Here is a 22,309-nt window from a genome sequence, read left to right as displayed (position 1 = left end):
GCCTTCCTGCCTGGGGACAATGCCTGCGCAATTTCTCGAATCTGTTTCTCTTCCCAGTCCTCCCCTGGGAGTTCAATTGCCCCAGCTCGCTCCTGAGCGTGCGATTTCCGCTTCGCACCACTGGACCATTGTGATGGGGTCCATACTGGTACCAAAGGGGCAGGCTTGCTTGCAAAGTGACAGAGTGATGAACCCCCACATGTAGCACTGACCCCCAAAGGAGCTGCTGGTTTTATTTGGGCCTCAACTTTGCTAAGGAAACCCCTTAACTTGACTCAATCCCCTTGATACAGCTGTGGTGCAATATGAATGAGTAGTGAAATGGTGAGAGATGATCCCACAATACACAATACAATATACCTGTATTACTACAGTGATACCCGATGGCTCCACCTGCTGAGAGAAAAACAGTACTCCACACAATTGAGGTACTTAACCATAAATGTACTTTACTATTAAATTGTGATAGGCAGGTGGTTACAATACATATACAAGGGAGCTCCCCCTACTTTAAGAGCTAGTTGCAAGATCTTGTTAATAGTACACAGTCTTTAATCTTCATTACTTCTGCTAGATATGATGTTCTTTATAATTTGTAATCCAAAAAGCAAGAAAGTTAGGCTGAACTTAAAAGTGATCCTGCTACTATCTCTTTAAGCGCTCCAGTGAGAGTTCCCTCCAGTATAGTGCAATGCTCAAGATGCAACAAGGATTAGACCTTGAGCCTGCCTAAAGTCAGTTTCCGTAAGCTTCTTCCGTGAGACTACAAGTCCCAGCAAACACTTTATGTGATTCTGAGTGCAAGTGTGTGACAAGATGTGGGCTGCAGCCTGCTCACCAACTGGATCTGAAGTCCCGTTCAACATCTCTGGTCTGGTGCACTGTAGTTTGCTGCAATGCCGGCTGGCTCTGTCACTCCGTTCCGCTGGGTGAGCTGAGTCCTGTGACCCTCCGGGAAGTGTCTCTGGATCTGTCCCGATCCAGTCATCGTGTCTCTCACGTTGTCAGATGACTGGCAATGTCTGTCGCTGCAGTGCTCCTCAATGGCTGTAGGCCGCTCCTACTGAAGGCCTCAGCATGGGTCCTTACTGGCAGCCCTGTGTCCGGAAGAGACCTAAAATGGCAATGCGATGCCCTTTTATAATCTACCCAGCATGCAATTCTGTCCCAGGTGAACATGGGTAGGGCACCTGGCATTCTGGGTAGGCAAAGGTCAATAATAGGAAACATAAACGTAGTCACTTCCTATGAAGCTTTCCAGTATTCAAGAAAGAAAGATCAAAGTCCATTACTTGCTATTGGCTGCTAGATGGCGCCAAATACTAAGTCGTGATAATGTCCATAGACTTACATCATAATAATTTCCACAAAGATCAATAGGCAGTAATGTCAGCACTACATATGTGATGGATCAGAACACAATAGTCTAAGTTGGTAAAGTAAAATTAGAAAAATATATACATAAAACTATTTTTCAGAAATAAAAAAATGATAATTGGCATGTGCGTATGCATTCACCCCTTTTGTTATGAAGCCCATAGAAAACTCTGGTGCAACCAATTACCTTCAGAAGTCACATAGTTAGTGAAATGATGTCCACCTGTGTGCAATCTAAATGTCACATGATCTGTCATTACACATATACACACCTTTTTGAAAGCCCCCAGAGCCTGCAAAACCTAAGCAAGAGGCACCACTAACCAAATACTGCCATGAAGACCAAGGAACTCTCCAAACAAGTAAGGGACAACGTTGTTGAGAAGTACAAGTCAGGGTTGGGTTATAAAAAAATATCCAAATCTTTGATGATCCCTAGGAGCACCATCAAATCTATCATAGCCAAATGGAAAGAACATGGCACAACAGCAAACCTGCCAAGAGACTGCCACACACCAAAACTCATGGACCGGGCTAGGAAGGCATTAATCAGAGAGGCAGCACAGAGACCTAAGATAACCCTGGAAGAGCTGCAGAGTTCCACAGCAGAGACTGGAGTATCTGTGCATAGGACGACAATAAGCCGTATGCTCCATAGAGTTGGGCTTTATGGCAGAGTGGGCAGAAGAATGCCATTACTTTCAGCAAGAAACAAAATGGTACGTTTTGAGTTTGTGAAAAGGCATGTGGGAGACTTCCAAAATGTATGGAGGAATGTGCTCTGGTCTGATGAGACTAAAAATAAACTTCTTGGCCATCAAAGAAAGCGCTATGCCTGGCGCAAACCCAACACATCACATCACCTTATTATTTGCGTCACAAAAAAAAATAAAAATCTTCAAAGTTCTGGGCATGTTCTGTAAATTAAAAGATGCCAATCTTTAAACAATCCATGTTAATTCCAGGTTGTAAAACAACAAAACACAAACATTTCCAAGGGTGGAGAATACTTTTGCAAGACACTGAATATTTACCTGATCATTATAATGTAGAGAGCAGCCCTGAATCTCCTCTTTTCAAGTCTCCCGCCAGTGCTCCTAGATTCTTACTCGGCTACGAATGCCCCCATATTAAGCTTCTTCCTATGGGAGCCCTTGTGTGGGCTCAATGCCAAGCTGTGCTGCCATAGACACAGACAATGCGACTTGGCCCTGTTCAACCCCAAAAAAATGGGTATCATTTTGTTTTTTGTGTGGACTAAAGTTGCATTTTAGGGTATTCTTTCCAAAAAATTGTTTTCGATAAACGACTGTGCAAATATTATGCAACATAAGAAAATTTAAACAGCCCACATGCAAAGAAGGCAGACATGCTTGAAGTCCAGCTTGGGTGACAACCATGGCTCCCTTCATCATATTATTTTTGTTATACCCTCAAAAGTGATAATGGTAAACCTTGTATATCCAGCATATCAAATCTGACACATAATCTAATTGTAGCAAGCATTACAGTAGTGTCTGTACACAATAACACAATGGACACCCATCAACCCCAGTGATATGACAGTGCCCCTTCCCAAAGGATTCTAAATGAATAATTTTTTTTTTTTAAAGTATAATTTTATTTATTTTCATACACAACAAACAATATAGAAAACAAACTGGAGATAAAGCGAACATCGCTTAAACCATTACATAATCTGGTAAACTGGCATACATTTATTGAATATGTGACAACCTAAAGGTTCAATGTCCATTCTGCTTAATTGGAGTCAAGGAATGAGCAAGGGGCTTCATTTATTCTTACAAGGAGTCGGTGGTATGGTACTTTCGGAGCTGACCCAAGAGCCCCAAATCTTAAGGAATTTTTTTGGGCATCCTCTGGCCTCATACATCAACTTATATAATGGTATTGCATGATTAATGGTAGTGATCCAAAAGGCTAAGGTGGGTGGGGATTGAGACTTCCAGTGGATAGTTATCAATTTCTTGGCATAGAACAATACTATGCGCAGAAAGGTTTGTACATTTTTAGACATACCTTCATCATCAATATATCCCAGTAAGCACCGTAGAGGGTTGCAGATATTGGGTATCTGGGTCAAGGAGCTGATGAAGGCCGTGACCTCCGACCAGAACTTCCTAATCGGGGTGCACTCCCACATCAGATGGAAGAATGTGTCATCTGTCGTACCACATCGAGGGCATACTGCAGAGGGCAATCTGTTTAGTTTGTATAGTAAACATGGTGTAAAGTAGGATCTATATAACAATTTTGTCTGTATCACCTTGTCACGAGAAGAAATGACTGAGGGGACCTGGAGGGGAAGAACTTCCTGCCAAATGTCCTCTGTCAATTCAGGGATGTCAGCACTCCATTTATCCGCCGTACTGCTAAGCCTATGAGTTGTAGAATGTAGGAGGGATCTATAATATGCTGAAACCAGTTTAGTGTGAGAAGAATCTGTCAGCAGTCGTTCTAATGGAGTGAGTGGAACAACTATGGTATGAAGGCCAAACTGTGTTGCAGCAGTGTGTGACGTATCTGCAAATATAGAAAATAGGCTATATTGGGTAGGTTATATTCCCGACAAAATTCCTCAAAAGGGCGGAACACATTTGAAAATAGGTGCATGATCGTTTTAACTCCCCGTTTAGACCAAAACCCCACATCAGTTCTACGGTAGAATTCCTGCAAATTTGGATTTCCCCATAGCGGGGTATTTGGCGAGTAGGTATTGCGGTCGTTAAATGACAGCATTTTAGTGAGCCTAAAAATCCGTAGGGTCATCGCTAGTATAGCCGTGCCCTCCCTCCCCCTAAGGGACATACAATGAATCAAGGGACTCATATGAGGTGAGCACAGCTGCCTCCAGGGCAGTGGCCGCATTGTTGGTTTCAGGATAAAACCACCAGTGCGCGTGGGCCAACTGTGAGGCGATATAATAGGTTTGAAGGCAAGGTAAAGCTAGTCCGCCCTCCATCACTGGCAACTGTAGGGTGTTTCTCGTGATCCTAACTGCTCCCCCCCTCCAAATGAAAGTGGTGAGAATTGAGTCTATTTCCTTAAATTTGACCTTATTGACATGTACTGGCGAATTACCCAGGATGTACAGAAATTGCGGCAAAAAGATCATTTTAAAAATGTTTATCCTACCTAGCAGTGTTAGGGGGAGGTTGGTCCACGTATTTAATGTGGTTCTTAATCTTCCGAAAGGAGGATCTAGGTTAATTTTGGTGTAGGAGAAGATCGGTTGTTGTATAATACCCCCCAGATATCGGAAGGAGTCGACTATTTGTAAGGGACAGGAGGGAGGTAACACTATCGATGTTGCTTGATCTATCATAAACATAAGGGATTTGTCCCAGTTGACCTGGAACACAGAAAAGTGTCCAAACCTCCTAATAATTTCCAGCAGGGCTGGGAGAACCTGTCCTGTTAGTGGGCCCTGAGGACAGGGTTGATGACCACTGCTGTACGGTATAGGAGATATTCTCCATATACGCCTGCGCCAACATCATCGGCACATACGCACTAAAGAAAAGGGGATGAACGTGTCATTTCTATAGTGCCTGTGCCATGACTGTCGGCTCCCATGCGCATGTGAGAGAGTGACGTTACACGACTCCGGCCAGTAACAGGGCCGGAGTCCAAGGTTCCGGAAGGAGGAGTGGTTGAAGTTGGATGTGATTACACAGCGGGGACAGCAGTGACATTGTGGGCTTCTTCTGCAGGTAAGAGGCCCATTATGCTTTTACTTTGCAGGGAAAAAAGAGGAAGTAAAACCCATCAGGGTTTACTTCCTCTTTAACTAACAATTAATTTGTTAGTAATTAGCAGTGGGTAGCGCTCTTATATTTTGCATCCAATGGCAGCTGATCACAATGTAAACACAAATCGGTTATCTGCATTCTTTTCCTTAAACTGACAGCGCGAGGAAGAGAGAAGAGAGACGATAACTGATCATCAGTGCAGCCCCACCAATGTCCACCAATGCTGTCAATCAGTGCTCAGTGATACCAATCAGTGCCCAGTGTCAACTATCTGTGCTGCCCATCATTTCCACCTATCAGTGCCATCTACCAGTGCCCTGTGCCACCTAACATTGCCCAACAGTACCACCTATCAATGCAGCCTCATCAGTGCCCATTAGTGCCACCCATCAGTGCCGCCTCATCAGTGCACCCTATTACTGCCCATTAGTGCAGCCTCCTTATTGCAGGAGAAAAATTACCAGGTTTGCAAAATTTTATAACAAACTATATTTCTAAAATTGACTTTTTTTTGTTTGTTTAGCAAAAAATCTATAAAAAAAACCCCAGTGTTTAAATAAATATCATCAAAAGAAAGCTCTATTTTTATAAAATAAATGTCATATGGGTACAGTGTTGCATGACCGTGCAATTGTCATTCAAAGTGTGACGATGCAGTGGTAAAAATGTCCAGTAGGTAAGTGGTTAAATTGGCTGTAAACCTCAGACATGAAATACAAACAAAGCATATCTCTCTATAGTGTATACTTGTCTCAGTTAAGAACACAAAGTTTATTTTCTGTCTGCTACTTCGTTCCTCTACTGTCAGCATAAATCAGTTCTGACAAGTTTTCCTGAGCCCAAGAGAAAAAAGTTTGACAGGGGAAGGGACCTGCAGCACACAGGTTGTGATTTACAGCCTCAGCTCTGTTCCGGTGTTCTGTGTAAGGGGGGGGGGGGGTGTCTCTTCCCTCTATTCAGCTCGCCTCACTGAGATCTGCAAAGCATAATTTCAGCTCTCTGACCATGGTTTTCTGAAAGATCAGCTTTATAAATTCTGGACATTGAATGGATGTAGATAAGAGTATACAGCAGATAAACAGGTGCAACTTATGCAGGAGAATTGGTTTCATCTGCATATCACTTGAGGTCATTCACTTCACTGGGTGTATGTAAGGGTTTACAACCACTTTAACTTAAAAATAGTCTGTGTTGTTGGACAGTTTCCCTCACTACCTGTGTGGTGAAAAATGCTGTCCATGGGACACTGAGTAAGAAGGAATCTTTCTAGTGGAGCCTCAGATAGCAATAAAACCCGGCAGAATTTCTAATCCTTCTCCACTCTATACAAAAAAACAAAAAAACAAAAAAAAAACACTACTATAAATAAACTTTAATGTTTTTCTTTCAAATGATGCAAACAATACAGTAATATGTGCAGTGTGTTTGAGGCCTAAGTGTTAGTGATATGGTATATAACTAAAGCCGCGTACACACGTAGCCGTCTGTCCAACGTACTTAGTCTGGCGGACGTCCGCCAAACTGTCCGTCGGAATTTTCGAACGGGCTACTTGCCCATACACGGCACTTTTTCAGTGGACTAATACGGCGTACTAAGGCCGCCGTACTAAGTCCACCGTACTTTAGAAATGAACGGACTCGCCCACACACGCGGAGGAAAGTCCGCTCATTTCGAGCGCGTCTCCAGGTAGGCGGGGCCCGCGAAGGAGACGTCGCTGGCCCCGCCGCCTGGTATGGACTTAAAGGGGAACCCCCAACGCCGAAAAAAATCGGCGTGGGGGTCCCCCCAAGTCCACAACAGACCCTTGTCCGAGCACGCTACCCGGCCGGCCAGGAAAGGGGGGCCCCCACCCCAAAGCACCTTGTCCCCATGTTGATGAGGACAAGGGCCTCTTCCCGACAACCCTGGCCGTTGGTTGTCGGGGTCTGCGGGCGGGGGCCTTATCGGAATCCGGGAGCCCCCTTTAATAAGGGGGCCCTGGATACCGGCCCCCCACCCTATGTGAATGAGTATGGGGTACAATGTACCCCTACCCATTCACCTGTAAAAAAAAGTACAAAAAAAAACACAACACACTAGATAAAAAACTTTATTGCACAGCTCCGGGGGTCTTCTCGCCGGAACTCCTCCGCTATCTTCTTGCAGCTCTTTTGCTAGCGGAGGAGTCCGGCTTTCTTCCTCGCCGCCGGCCTCTTCTCCCGACTTCGGGGGTCTTGTCCCCCTCTTCGGTTCTTCTGCCGGGCCACCGCGCCTTCTTATAGCTCTTTTACAGGCAGTGGCCAGGTCTTCTGTCGCCGCTGCCGCCTTCCGTTCTTCTTCTTCTTCTTCTCCTGGAGATGTTGACTCGACGCTCTCTCCGGCCACAATGCCAGGGACGCGCTGCGCGGCCACTTATATAGGGACAAGGGGCGGTGTCACATCGCTTTATGTCACAAGGGATGGTGTCACATGGTGACCCCGCCCCCTTACGATGTCACAGTCCCCATGTGACATCAACCCATGTGACCAACCCATGTGACATAAAGCCATGTGACACCGCCCCTTGTCCCTATATAAGTGGCCGCACAGCGTGTCCCTGGCATTGTGGCCGGAGAGAGCGTCGAGTCAACATCTCCAGGAGAAGAAGGAGAAGAAGAAGAAGAACGGAAGGCGGCAGCGGCGACAGAAGACCGGGCCACCGCCTGTAAAAGAGCTATAAGAAGGCGCGGTGGCCCGGCAGAGGAACCGAAGAGGGGGACAAGACCCCCGAAGTCGGGAGAAGAGGCCGGCAGCGAGGAAGAAAGCCGGACTCCTCCGCTAGCAAAAGAGCTACAAGAAGATAGTGGAGGAGTCCGGCGAGAAGACCCCCGAAGACGGAAGACCCCCGGAGCTGTGCAATAAAGTATTTTATCTCGTGTGTTGTGTTTTTTTTTGTACTTTTTTTTACAGGTGAATGGGTAGGGGTACATTGTACCCCATACTCATTCACATAGGGTGGGGGGCCGGTATCGAGGGGCCCCCTTATTAAAGGGGGCTCCTGGATTCCGATAAGCCCCCCGCCCGCAGACCCCGACAACCAATGGCCAGGGTTGTCGGGAAGAGGCCCTTGTCCTCATCAACATGGGGACAAGGTGGTTTGGGGTGGGGGGGCCGCGCGGCCCCCCCTTCCCCAAGGCACCCCCCATGTTGAGGGCACGCGGCCTGGTACGGCTAAGGGGGGGGGGCGCTCGCTCGCCCCCCTTTCCTGGCCGGCTGGGTAGCGTGCTCGGACAAGGGTCTGTTGTGGACTTGGGGGGGACCCCCACGCCGATTTTTTCGGCGTTGGGGTTCCCCTTTAAGTCCATACCAGGCGGCGGGGCCAGCGACGTCTCCTTCGCGGGCCCTGCCTACCTGGAGACCCGCTCGAAATGAGCGGACTTTTCTCCGGGCAGGAAAAGTCCGCTCATTTCAAAAGTACGGCGGACTTGCATACCCACGGCCGGATTGTCCGCCGAAATGCGAGTACAGCGTGCAAATTTTTGTGCAAACCGAAATTCGAAGTCCGCCGTACTGTCGGGTCAAAAAAGTATGCCGGAGGCTACACACGGGGGGATTGTTTGGCGGACTTGAGTTTGCCGGACTTTTCCACCGGATTGTTTGATCGTGTGTAGGCGGCATTAGGGGTATATTTGTCATTTATGTGTGATTTTGGCTCCAAAACTATCATATCAACTCAATTAATCCATATGATTTTTTTATTTATTTTTTGCATGCAGGAGCATCTTGCAGTGGATATGGTGACCCTCATTACTTTACATTTGATAAATATCCCCATACAATCATGGGGAATTGTACTTACACACTTACAAAACTGTGTGAGGTGAACAGCAGCTTACCATATTTCAATGTGGAAGTTGGACATGAATACAGAGGAGGAAACACACGTGTGTCATATGTGAAAGAAGTCACACTATATGTTCACAGTTACAAAATAAGACTACAAAAACAAAAGCTTGTGACGGTAGGTTTTTTAACACTTTTCTTGTCTAAATATTTGTTAGCCAAATGTGAGATATGTATTTTAAAAAACAGCTGAAATGCAAGTCTCAATGCAATGAACAGATCTGTTCTGCAGCTTTAAATCACAAAAATGGAACCTGGGTAAAATAATCGGTTACTAAGGCAAGCCATGCAGAAATATAAAATGTACAGTTCATCTTTTCACAGTGCCCACAAATCTTGGTTGGAGTGATTTAGTTTACTCCTAAACATGCAATGCCACTAAATATTAAACTGACACCCCCATCACTCCAGGAATGGATAACTGCAATTAATAAGGTTCTCCCATATAAAAAAGAAATATACGCTCACAGGGGATGCCAAGCCAAATGTGACAAAATATGGGACTCCTGGCTAGGCAACGCTGCTACATGCAATGAGCTACCTGAGTGAAGCCCGCAATCAGTTTTTATCTCCTTCCTCTGTGATGGGACAAAAATAAGTGCCCAATTGATAATAAACCTAGATATTACAGATAATTCACCTCTGTGCCCACTTATCTGGTCAATGCACTGTACTGCAATATGTAAAAATGTTATATGACCATGTTGTTTTTTTTCTACATGCCGAAACCTGCTCTGTCAAACCTGTGCTGTGTATTATTTTCATGACAATGTTTACTCTGTACACTGCTTATACTATTTTCAATAAAACACTTTGTTATTTGTAAAAAAAAAATATATATATATATAAAACTGACAATGGCTGATTGTCAAAGGTTTCTGATTATTATCTAGAGAAAAACAACTAGAGGATGCACTGATTCAGAAAGTGGAAAACTATCATAACCAGTCAGCATGGAGCCCACTCAATACTGCTCAGAGTAACCAGTATCTAGTAAGATCATTCTACTTGTTCTTACAGGTGTTCAAATTTAAGGTTACACCTGAACTGCAGTTTGGTTTGGGCATAACTATTCCAAATTTTGACCTCAGCATCAGTCTGACTGGACTATAGGGTGTTCAGCCTGGCCACAGGGGGCACTGTCTCTTCTGGCAGGCATGGAACTACAGTCTGGTTGGGTGCTTTAAGGTTATTTTCTCTCAGACCCCGCCCAGTGGGAGTGTCACTCTTGCTGTGCTTTCTGGGAGAGGGTACTTAAGATGCGCATGTCATGTGGTTTGGGGTTCCGGTCCAGAAGTATGTTCTGACTCAATGGTCCTGGTCCTCCTGACCAGCCCCCAGGAAGGCTATGGCCTGGGGTGTGGATCCACCCAACTTTATGTCTCGGGGCTGGCTAGCCCAAGGCAAGGAAACTAAAGAAAGGATTCCGAGGTAGTCCAGTGCCGTCTCCGGTTGGGGAGAGGCCCAGCAACTTCGTAGCTATCCAGAGGAGGACTCTTCAGAAGAAGGCCACATATGGGTTGGCTTCTTAGCAAGAGCCTAGTGAGGCTGAGGGACCTAAGTGAATCCAATCTCCTGGGTATCACCAAACCGGCTGAAAGATCCAGGTATTACATGAGTGTTCTACAAGTTCTAGTTTCCTACAGGTTCTACAACAATGTCTGTGGCAGAGACTTATTTCTACATGTTCTACAACAACGTCTGTGGCAGAGACTTGTTCCTGATTTAAGCACCTTGTTGGTTGCTAGGCCTTGTGAGAGAGGGACTATCCAACTTGAGTGAACATCCAGCTGTGAATGGCTATTCTCTAGATTTAGTCAAAGTAAGGGAGTCCTTTATTATTGACTTTGACCCTAATGCCCCGTACACACGAGAGGGATTAAGTCTGACAGACCTCCAAAGGAGTTCCGCCGGAGTTCCGCCGGAGTTCCGACGGAGTTCTGGCGGACTTTTCGACCGAACGGACTTGACCACACACCATCACACCAAACTCCGACGGAGTCGATTGTGATGACGTACGACTGGATTCGACGTAGGAAGTTCCTAGACAGTAGCCAATAGCTGCCCTAGCGTCGGTTTTAGTCCGTCGGAGTAGCACACACACGAGCGGATTTTTCAAAGGGGACCGGGTCCGGCGGAGTTCCGTCGGGAAAATTTAAAGCATGCTTCATTTCTAAAGTCCGTCAGACTTTAGCTTTGCTAAAGTCCGTTGCAGCCCACACACGATCGGATAGTCCGCCGGACTCAGTCCGTCGGAGTTTGGATGTCGAAAAGTCCGCTCGTGTGTACGGGGCATAACAGTACCTGAGCCTTTCCTCCTAACCCTCTGATCCTATACTAAGAGACTGTTCGTTAACTACGTTTTTTGCAAATAAAAATCCCTTTAAGCGGATCTGTCATCTGTCTCTAAAGTTTCTGGGCCATCTATCAGGGGAACCCCTAGACACAAATCGAGATGAAGAAGGTAACGGTAAGCCCAATCAAACCAGCAACCACCACCATTGCTTCTGGTGTTGTCAATATACAGTACGAGTATATTAACAAGGCAGATATCAATGCCCTTCTATTAAAGAAAAGCCCGACGCCGCAGGGGTTAACAAAACCCCATAGGCAGAGGGCTGGCATGACTGTGTAAACAGTGCATGTCAGCCCTGCATGATAGGGGGCGCGGGATTGGCCAGGAGTGTAGGGGGTGGGTTCTTTAGTGCAGGGAAGCTGATCCCACCCCCTCCACGAGGCAGCGTTCCAGAGGAAAGTTTACGGACACCAGCAGCAGCATGGCAGGCATTGAAGAGCTCATAGTAAGGCTCAGGGGGGAGGCAGCCACCCGGGAGGAGGACTGGGTACAGGAGACCATACTGTCACTGCTGGGGCAGCTGGCGGTGACATCCACGGATGGGGGGGTGCACCCGGAGGTCCCGGCCGTCATCTAGGTTCTTCCCTGAACTCCCTAGAAGAGAGAGGGTGGATGCCAGAAGTGAAGTCCGGGGAGGGCTGCATCGGGCCCCCCGGCGAAAAAGGCGACCAGGACAGGAGGGGGAAGACTGCGGAGCCCATCCCCACGGCGGCTGGGACTGAGGAGCAGGCCAGAGGGTGGATCGGAAGGAGCTTCCAGGCCTCATAGGAGCACTGTGGGAGCTGACGCGGGCCCCCCACCTGGCGTGGAGCATGCAGGGATAGGGCCTCAGCGGGGGAGATCTCGTGCCGCGGGGGTGGGTCTCCCCCCGGGTGTCACCAGGTCAGATGAGGAGGGATGGAGGCTTGTGTCGGCGAATGGGAATCGGTCGGACGGGGCTGCGGTGGTCCGCACCGGCCCGGCAAAGGCGACCAGGAAATCCACAAGCGGGTATGCAGCATGGCGGCAGGCCAGGTCAGCTATTTTACCCTTGGCAACCAGGGCCGTGTCCCCTGATGGGCTGTCCAGAGAAGACGCACTGATTTCCGGTCACAGGTCGGAGGGTGAGGTGTCCGGATCAGAGGTTCCGAGGAGGCTGACCCCTGCAAGGGAGTCTGAGAGATTGGCTGGTGGGATCGCTCCTGTGCAGCCCGGTCAGTACCCTTTAAGTTTACCTATTGGTGGGGGGGTTGTATCGGCTGATGCGGGCTGTGCTGGGGCAGCAGGTACACAGGCGGTGGTGGAGCAAGTAGGCTTGGGGACAGGTGGGGCTGTCAGGGCTGAGAGCGGGCTCTTTTTTGGTTGGGATTAAGGAGCTGGTAGGCAGGTTTGAGAACCAGGAGAGGGCTGCTTGGGTCCCGTCAGGCGGGGGTCCGTGGGAGGCACAAAAGGTGCGGGAGAGTCGGTCAACTCCCCAGGGGTGGGTGTCACTGCGGTGGCTGGGCCCACAGGGCAGGACACGCCAGCGCCCACTAAGGCCTCAAGTGGGAGTGAGTCCTCCAACAGGCAGGACATTGTATGCTTGGCAGACTTTTCCAAATGAGAGGTTTATGTCCTATTTGAGGGGCCGTTGGGGGCTCATTTGAAGCCGGAGGTACGGGAGAAAATATGGAAGGGTGAGTATGTGGAGATATTTTCACTACTACCACTGGAGAAGTTCAACCTGGACAGGGTCAAGCAAGACGATAGTAAAAAAGATGACGAGGAAAAGCGGTGGTACAGACTGATACCGAGGACCTTTGCGAATTGGCTGCAGGCTTTCGCCATCATGGTGAGTGTGATTGTTGAAAAGAACGCTGAGCATTGCTCGGCTCTTTTCTGTTATATGGATTCTGTAGGGGAAGCTTACAGATTGTACGTGTGGCTGAGATACGATGAACAGTTTTGCCAGCAGAGAGCGCTGCGGCCGTCGCTGAGATGGGACCACAAAGACATTAGTCTGTGGACAGGGCTGGTGCAAGGATTTTTGACACCCTAGGCGAAACCTCATTTTGCCGCCCCCCCCCCCCTTGGCTCCACCCCTGACTCCATCCACTTTGCCCTGCCCATGTATACACCACCTTTTTAATGAAGCACCCATCAATTGTAGGCTCACCAGCATCCATCAAATGCAGCCTCACCAGCGCCCATCAATACAGCCTACCAATGAATGTTTGCTTGCTTCCATTAATTCAAGGGACACAGACACAGTTCTCTGCCTGCTGATACTAAGACTTAGTTGCTTGCTGCAGAGAGAAAAGAGTAGGAACACCAGTGGCCAGGTGCCCCTAGGCAACCTTGCGCCCTAGGCAGCTGCCTAGTTTGCTTAGTGGTAGCACCGGCCCTGCTCCTACTACATAACCATAAAACTCCATGGTTGAGCACTCAACTGCAACTGCTTCAGCTGCAGAGGCAGCAGCAGGTAGTCATATATATATAAAAAATTTAAAGAAATATACTTACATCAGTGCCGAGGAGTGAACACATGTGGGGGCATGATGCCTTCCTGGAATTATACCCGGTTGCTTTTAGCGGGCATAGTGCCCATCAACCATGATCCGTTCAAGTGAAAAGGGCCGCTCTGCAAACACCCTGCAATCATGTGAAATGCACGTGGTTGCGGCGCACTAGTGTGGCACTCAAGAAGTTAAAGCAGGTAGTGAGGAGGCAATAGGTGAACAAAAATGAGCTGCGCTAAAAACAAATTAGAAATGAAAAATTAATCAAACACCTAAAACCTAATCAAAACCTATACAAAGTAAGCATAAAAAACAATATTAAATAAACAAAAATGTGATTAGTAAATAGTATATATGAGTACTATCATATCATCATAGAGTGAATAAAGTGTATACTAGATCTGAAATGAAATTAGTATAAATAATATAGAAAACACCCACAATAATTAATGTAAATTGAAACAAAAATAATAATGTGTGCTAAATCTAAACGAATAATATTAACAAAAATAATATTCAAAAACCATAAAGAGTTCATATGTGATAAAGGAAAAAATAATACTTTTAGTCCAAAAATATTATTATTGATTCTTCAAACTTGATATTAAGGTGAAAAAAGAATATCCACAAATGCGTGTATGTAGAAAATATTCAAAACAATCCTCCACCAGTGAGAAGAGGGGCCGCTTACCAGAGCTTTAGATCCCAGTGTTAGTGAGATCAATAAGGCAACAGCACAGGGGTTTCTGGGTGAACCGTCACAGGCATCCCACCATCTATATCTCCAATGCGAAGGCTCCAATACGAAGGCTCCAATCGAGGAACGAAGGTGTCGTAGATTGCTGACACCACGCTGTCTCTATCTCCAGTACGAAGCCTCCAATCAGGAAACGAGGGTATCGTGGATCATATATAAAAGATCAAAGACACTCGCATAGCGTAAAACCACTTGGTTTAATAAAGTAGAATTTAAAAAAATTTACACTCACATACGTAAAGAAAAAACGATCACATAAAAAACGAGCCGGCCGGACTCGTGTGCCACCCGCACTTCCTGGTTGGGCGTAGAACGCGGAGACGTCAGAACGCCTATCTCCCTACGCGCGTTTCGTCTCAAACGGACGTGTTCACGGGATGCGGGACGGCGTTCTGACGCACCGCCTATATACAAAATCATAAACAAACAGCCTCGGTCTGAGCTCCATGTTGTCCTCTCAATCCACCATGTTAGGTGAGGGAAAGAGGACTGGAATGCCCATACTATCACCCAGTCCACCATTTTGCATAAGGAGGCTGCCCCCCCTCCAAATTGGGGACAGGAGAGACCGTTTGTACCTCCCCCTGGATGGATGGGAAGCTTTGCTTCTAAGCAGGGTTATTTTCCATCCCCTACTTATAATCAATTACCCCTCCCTTCTCAATATCCAAAACCTAACCCACCAACAGCTTATAATAACAGCCAAGTGGTACATTATGATGTGGACTACCAATCTCAATATAATATTCCTACACAAAACAGCTTTTTGCCTTTACAGGATTCGGGGTTTCCACCTATGGAGAGTATGACTAACCTAAGGCCCAACAATATGGGTCCCTACAGTGACATTCAGGGAAACTCTGGTAATGGCAACTTGGGTATTAACCCAAGCCACAGCAATTGGGGTTTTCCCAGGCCAAACCAAGGCATCAAAAGAGTGGTCGAGCTAAGAGAGGAACTAGAGGGGGGAGGCGTACTCAGCCCAAAAAGACCAAGAACATAACTGGTGCAGGTATCTTTAACCTTAGCTCGGCCACCCTTAGTAATTGCGAACTGAGTGTCCTAGATAAGGGCCTCAAGTTTGCTCCAGCCAAAAACATGAACAAGTTCCAAACATACATGGATATTCATAGGTATGTAAGAAAACTTAATATCCAAAGATATGTAGCTTCAAACCCTACCAATTTCCTTAGAAATACCTCTGGTGACTATTGTCACTCGGGGCTTTCTAATCCATCACTTTTCAACCCACCTGGGCATCTGTGTCCCTCTTTAAAAGTCTTTCGTGATCTGGCCCTCAAAGACCTTGAGGACTTACGTATAAAAAAAGTTAGAAATAAAGAGGTGATTGATGCTGGCATTGAATCCCTCTGCAACAATAAAAATGTGGTCATCCGCCCAGCGGACAAAGGGGGGGGCATAGTCATCCTTAATAAGGATGACTATATAGGCGAGATGAATCGGATTTTGGGAGATAGGGCTACTTACATCTCCCTACCCTCTAATCCAAATGTACAATACAAAAGAACTTTGGAGTCCCTTGTTACTGAGGGATTCGATCAGGGAATCTTAAAAGGGAAAGAAAAGGCCTTTCTTGTCCCAAAAACTCCTAGAATCCCTATAATTTACTACTTACCTAAGGTCCATAAGAGTCTAACTTGCCCCCCGGGACGACCCATCATTAGTGGGATTGACTCTATCACTTCCCGGGTGGGCAGGTATATAGATTTCTTTCTACAACCTCTAGTGCGTCGAATGCCATCATTTATTAAAGACACAAGGCATATAATTAACCTTCTCGAGGGATATCATCCCAAACAAGGGACTCTGCTGGTGACTGCAGATGTTGCGTCACTTTATACAAGCATACCCCAAGATATGGGCCTAGAGGCCGTCTCGGATTCCCTAGAGAGGTTTTCTGATCTCCCCTCAGAACAAATAATCTTCATTATGAAGCTTTTAGACTATGCGGCTACGCATAACTTTTTTTGGTTTGGAGGGGATTTTTTTCGCCAGATTAAAGGGGTCGCAATGGGGGCAAAATATGCCCCTAGTCTGGCGAATTTGTTTATGGCGAAATGGGAGGAGGATGTCGTCTATGCCCGTGTCAGGCCGCAGCTGACCTTTTGGGCCAGGTATATAGACGACATCCTCCTCCTATGGGACGGGAGTGAATCGGATCTCTCCCTGTTTATGAGTGAGCTTAACGCCAACACCAGGGGTATACACCTCACTTATGAAGCCAGTCTTACCAAAATAAATTTTTTAGACCTTACTATTACTATTAAAGGAGAATGTTTTATTACATCAACTTTCTTTAAAACCACCGATAGGAACTCCTTTATACCTACTACTAGTTGCCATCATCCATCTTGGCTCAAATCAGTACCTAGAAGCCAGCTCTTAAGATTGAGACGTAACTGTACAGAACAGGATGTTTTTATACAACAGGCCCGTGTTCTTACTCAGAGGTTCATTGATAAAGGTTATCCATCTGAACCCTTGACATGTCTGATAGATGAGATTAGTCAAGTTGAAAGATCCGATTTACTAAAGGAACGAGAAGGAGGTCGTCAAAACAATTTTCGTTACCCCTTCATCACCAATTATTCCTGCCAACACACTAGGATCAAACATATACTTAAAAAACATTGGCATGTACTTAGGAACGACTCGGTATTGGGAACTATTTTGCCTGACAGACCCCAAGTAGTATATAGAGGCGTAACATCTTTGAGGGACAGGGTGGCCCCTAATGTTTTGGACCCACCCACTAATCGTCCACATTTTTTCTCAAACCTTACTGGGTACTATCAATGCAGGAAGTGCACGGTATGTAGCTTAAATGGCTGTCGGTCTAGGAGAAGTACTACCTTTAGATCTACGGTCACATCTAGGTCTTATACCATAGAACCTTTTATCACTTGCTGCTCAGAGGCAGTGGTCTACATGCTGGAGTGCCCTTGTGGCCTCCAGTATGTAGGGCGGACCAAAACGTGCTTTACATGTACGTTTGAACGAACATATTGGGAATATCCGTAGAGGATATACCCAGCATTCGGTCTCCAAACACTACCTGTTGGCACACAACAGAGACCCTACCAACACAATCTTCATGGGAATTGACAAGTTCAATCCCCATTGGAGGGGAACCCATTTGGTAAGAAGCATTTCCAAGCTTGAAATGATGTGGATACACAGATTAAAAAGTTACGTCCCTCATGGTCTTAATATTGAAGTAGACGTAAATGCATTTATTGACAATTCTTGAATAATATATGATTGGTTGGAATGGTTTATATAGCTTGGGCTTCCTGTGGTCGCTGTTGCTTTTTTAACTGTAAACTTGGTGTGAGTTCCATGAGTCCTCAATGAGGTTTTTTGCCTTTATTAATTTTTTCTGTATTTGTGGTCTTACTACTTTTATTATTATTATTATTATTATATTATTATTTTATTATTTCATTGGATACCTTCTGATAAATATACTTTTCAATTGGTATTTGAAAGGAATTTTTTTTGTAATTCCTTTTTTCCCTCAATGTATTTTTATGATAATTTTGCATTTTTATTTTATAGTTCTTAAAAGATTCTGGAGGGTCATAATTATGGGTTTGCCTCTGCGTAATGGTAGGGCAAATTTTTACCCTTTTCTCCTTATGCAAAATGGTGGACTGGGTGATAGTATGGGCATTCCAGTCCTCTTTCCCTCACCTAACATGGTGGATTGAGAGGACAACATGGAGCTCAGACCGAGGCTGTTTGTTTATGATTTTGTATATAGGCGGTGCGTCAGAACGCCGTCCCGCATCCCGTGAACACGTCCGTTTGAGACGAAACGCGCGTAGGGAGATAGGCGTTCTGACGTCTCCGCGTTCTACGCCCAACCAGGAAGTGCGGGCGGCACACGAGTCCGGCCGGCTCGTTTTTTATGTGATCGTTTTTTCTTTACGTATGTGAGTGTAAATTTTTTTAAATTCTACTTTATTAAACCAAGTGGTTTTACGCTATGCGAGTGTCTTTGATCTTTTATATATGATCCACGATACCCTCGTTTCCTGATTGGAGGCTTCGTACTGGAGATAGAGACAGCGTGGTGTCAGCAATCTACGACACCTTCGTTCCTGGATTGGAGCCTTCGTATTGGAGCCTTCGCATTGGAGATATAGATGGTGGGATGCCTGTGACGGTTCACCCAGAAACCCCTGTGCTGTTGCCTTATTGATCTCACTAACACTGGGATCTAAAGCTCTGGTAAGCGGCCCCTCTTCTCACTGGTGGAGGATTGTTTTGAATATTTTCTACATACACGCATTTGTGGATATTCTTTTTTCACCTTAATATCAAGTTTGAAGAATCAATAATAATATTTTTGGACTAAAAGTATTATTTTTTCCTTTATCACATATGAACTCTTTATGGTTTTTGAATATTATTTTTGTTAATATTATTCGTTTAGATTTAGCACACATTATTATTTTTGTTTCAATTTACATTAATTATTGTGGGTGTTTTCTATATTATTTATACTAATTTCATTTCAGATCTAGTATACACTTTATTCACTCTATGATGATATGATAGTACTCATATATACTATTTACTAATCACATTTTTGTTTATTTAATATTGTTTTTTATGCTTACTTTGTATAGGTTTTGATTAGGTTTTAGGTGTTTGATTAATTTTTCATTTCTAATTTGTTTTTAGCGCAGCTCATTTTTGTTCACCTATTTAGTTTGATATCGGAGTATTACGATTAGGGTTGCTGCTTATAGGTTGCTTTCTTTTGTTGTTCGAGTAGCGCGGTTTACCCTTTGTACCGTGTTAGTGAGGAGGCAATACAACCTGTCAAATGCTCTCTGAAGAGTGATCCGGACATGGATCACTCTTCAGAGACCAAAGAACACATGAACAAGCCCTAACAGCGTGGAAGGAGTGAAGCTGAAAGTCTACATTCACAACGGCGCGGAGCTCCATACGGTGTGAAGAGCCGATCGTTTACATTTGTGACCCAGCACTGAGCGGTGTGCAGTCTGTGTGTATATATATATATATATATATATATATATATATATATATATATATATATATATATATATATATATATATATATATATGTGTGGATGGAGATGCGGAGGCGTCTTGGATGGGCATGCAGCATCGAATGAAGACAGTGGAACCCCTTAAGCCCCCGTACACATGATCAGAAAATTATACAAAAAATATAGCTTTTGAATCGATCGTACGATAATCTGATTGTACACAGCGTTCCAGAGCCAATCATGACAGTTAATCCGATATATACGATCGGACATGTGTGAAAAATGTCTTTGTACGATACCAGGTAGTATGATTTTGGTTTAATCAGTACAGTTGTCATTTAAAAATACTAGCATCACTTCCAAATTTTTATTCTGTTGTACGAGAATCTTAGTAACTTTAGTAAACTCTTCATTTTTGATGCAAGGCTAGCATGAAAAAAAAAAAAAACAGACGATCATTTGTCCGATGATCCCATCATGTGTACCAGGCGTTACTTCAAAACTCAGCACAGCTGTGTCTCCATACATGCAGCTCAACACTTCAAACAGATAACTGTCCGATCACACTGTGCGGGGCTCAGCACCCATGTGACGGCACATAAAATCACACGTTTTACAGCACCACATGAAAATACAGAAATTTATGGGTGCCATTGATTTTTTTTTTTTTTAACGGGATCCCCACACATGCAGCAAACACACATTCACGCCCCCCAAAACGGACCGCACTGCAATATAATGGAGATTGGTGTGAAGTGATTAAAAAAAAAAAAAAAAAAATCACATCTGCACCTTTATTGCACGTTTCATGTAAACATGGCTGCCCATTGATATTAATAGGCTGCCCTAAAACATGACACTTGGGAATACACACACTATGATACGCCTCGTGTATCATGTGGTCAACCCACATTATTACACATCGCTACACAGGGGTGACCCCGCATTATTACACATCGCTACACAGGGGGGACCCCGCATTATTACACATCGCTACACAGGGGGGACCCCGCATTATTACACATCACTACACAGGGGGGACCCCGCATTATTACACATCGCTACACAGGGGGGACCCCGCATTATTACACATCGCTACAAAGGGGTGACCCCGCATTATTACACAGGGGTGACCCCGCATTATTACACAGGGGTGACCCCTTAATTACTGCACAGAGTTGCCCCCATTATTACAGATAACCCCACATTATTACACAGGGTAGACCCCTCCATCACTACACAGGAGGAACCCCATTATTACACATTGGTGACCCCCAGTAGAGAAAGTTGCATAGAGGTGATAGTAGGAGGAGTGAACTATATACAGGTGGGGGGGGGGGGGGGTGTCCTGGCACACACTTACCCCATGGTGATGGGTAGTCAGGCAGCTGCGGGTGACAAGCAGCGGGATGACTCGGTGTCTCTGTACCTCTCACCAGTTGATCTTCATGGAGCTTCAGCCGGCACTGGGCCGAGTGTGATCCCGGGAAGGAGAGGCAGAGTCACTGGGATCTAGTGTGCTCCGTCCGGACTGCCCTTCCCAGCCCAGCCCAGCCTCCAGTGATTAAGGTTAGTGGATCTCTGCCTATGTTCTCTGCTCTGATTGCACTGTGGATGTAGTGAGAACACAGGCGAAGAGCATCCCCGGCATCCCTTTAGATGGGTCACAGGTGGCACAGACCTCCGCCCGCCGTCGCTGCGCCTCTGACACTACAGAGTGGCTGCCTGTTGTTTTGAGACCAACACAGTTTCTGGATGCAGACAGAGGGAAGAGGGTCACCAGTGGCCGGGCGCCCTAGGCGGAAGTGCGCCCTAGGCGGCTGCCTAGTCCGCCTAGTGGTAGCACCGGCCCTGTCTGTGGATGCGCCTGATGACGTCGGTCAGGGCTCCTGGCCAGTTTGGTGGATCTTCCGCTCCCGGACAATCGGGCAGTAGAAATAAAGGAACGTGTTGGCAGTTCAACGAGGGATCCTGTAAGTTCGGTGGATCTTGTCGGTACAAGCACGAGTGTTCCAGTTGCGGGGGAACGCACCCTCTGTCACGCTGCTTCAAACAAGGGGGCAGAGGTAGGTCTGGAGATGCTGCGCAAAAGAGGGAGGACGCTGGTGATGGTGGAAAGGATGCAACCGTTTCTTGGTAGGTATCTGGATAGGAAAGTGGTGCGCCTGTTGGAGGAGGGTTTCACGGAGGGGTTTAGGATACCGGGTAGGTTGGAGGTGGTCCCGCCGGTACCACAGAACCTGAAGTCGGCCCTGCTGCATTCAGACGTGGTTTCTATGAAGCTGCAGAAGGAGGTAGAATTGGGGCGGATGGGAGGCCTTTTTTCCGGTGGCACCTTTCCCTGATCTTGTGGTTTCTCCTTTGGGAGTGGTTCCAAAGAAGGAATCACAGAAATTTAGGCTAATTCACCACCTGTCTTTTCCGAAAGGGGGGGTCGGTCAATGACGCCATTGATCCGGAGGAGTGTACAGTTAGCTACACATCCTTTGATGCGGCGGTGGGTTGGGTCCGCCGATACGGGCGGGGTGCGCTGATGGCAAAAACAGACATTGAGTCGGCTTTTCGGTTGCTACCCGTCCATCCCGAGAGTTTTCGGTTGTTGGGGTATCATTGGGACAACATGTTTTATGTTGACCGTTGTCTCCTGATGGGGTGCTCAATT

At 46.1% G+C, this 22,309-nt stretch overlaps 1 protein-coding gene across 1 annotated transcript in view; it reads left to right on the top strand.

Moving 5' to 3' along the window:
• Window positions 1-8,895: 8,895 nt before the first annotated feature.
• LOC143988168 (zonadhesin-like) overlaps window positions 8,896-22,309 on the top strand; it is a 127,454-nt gene continuing 114,040 nt past the window's right edge. The window contains exon 1 of the mRNA XM_077487527.1: window positions 8,896-9,130. Coding sequence (XP_077343653.1) covers window positions 8,951-9,130 — 180 coding nt within the window. The 5' untranslated portion in view covers window positions 8,896-8,950. The remainder of the gene's footprint in view (window positions 9,131-22,309) is intronic.

The sequence above is a fragment of the Lithobates pipiens genome, unplaced genomic scaffold (assembly GCF_037356315.1).
Source record: "Lithobates pipiens isolate NorthernLeopardFrog02 unplaced genomic scaffold, aLitPip1_a1.2 Scaffold_18, whole genome shotgun sequence".
Classification (NCBI taxonomy): domain Eukaryota; kingdom Metazoa; phylum Chordata; class Amphibia; order Anura; family Ranidae; genus Lithobates; species Lithobates pipiens.
The sequence above is the reverse complement of the archived record's forward strand: the minus strand, read 5'-3'. Positions and strand labels throughout refer to the sequence as shown.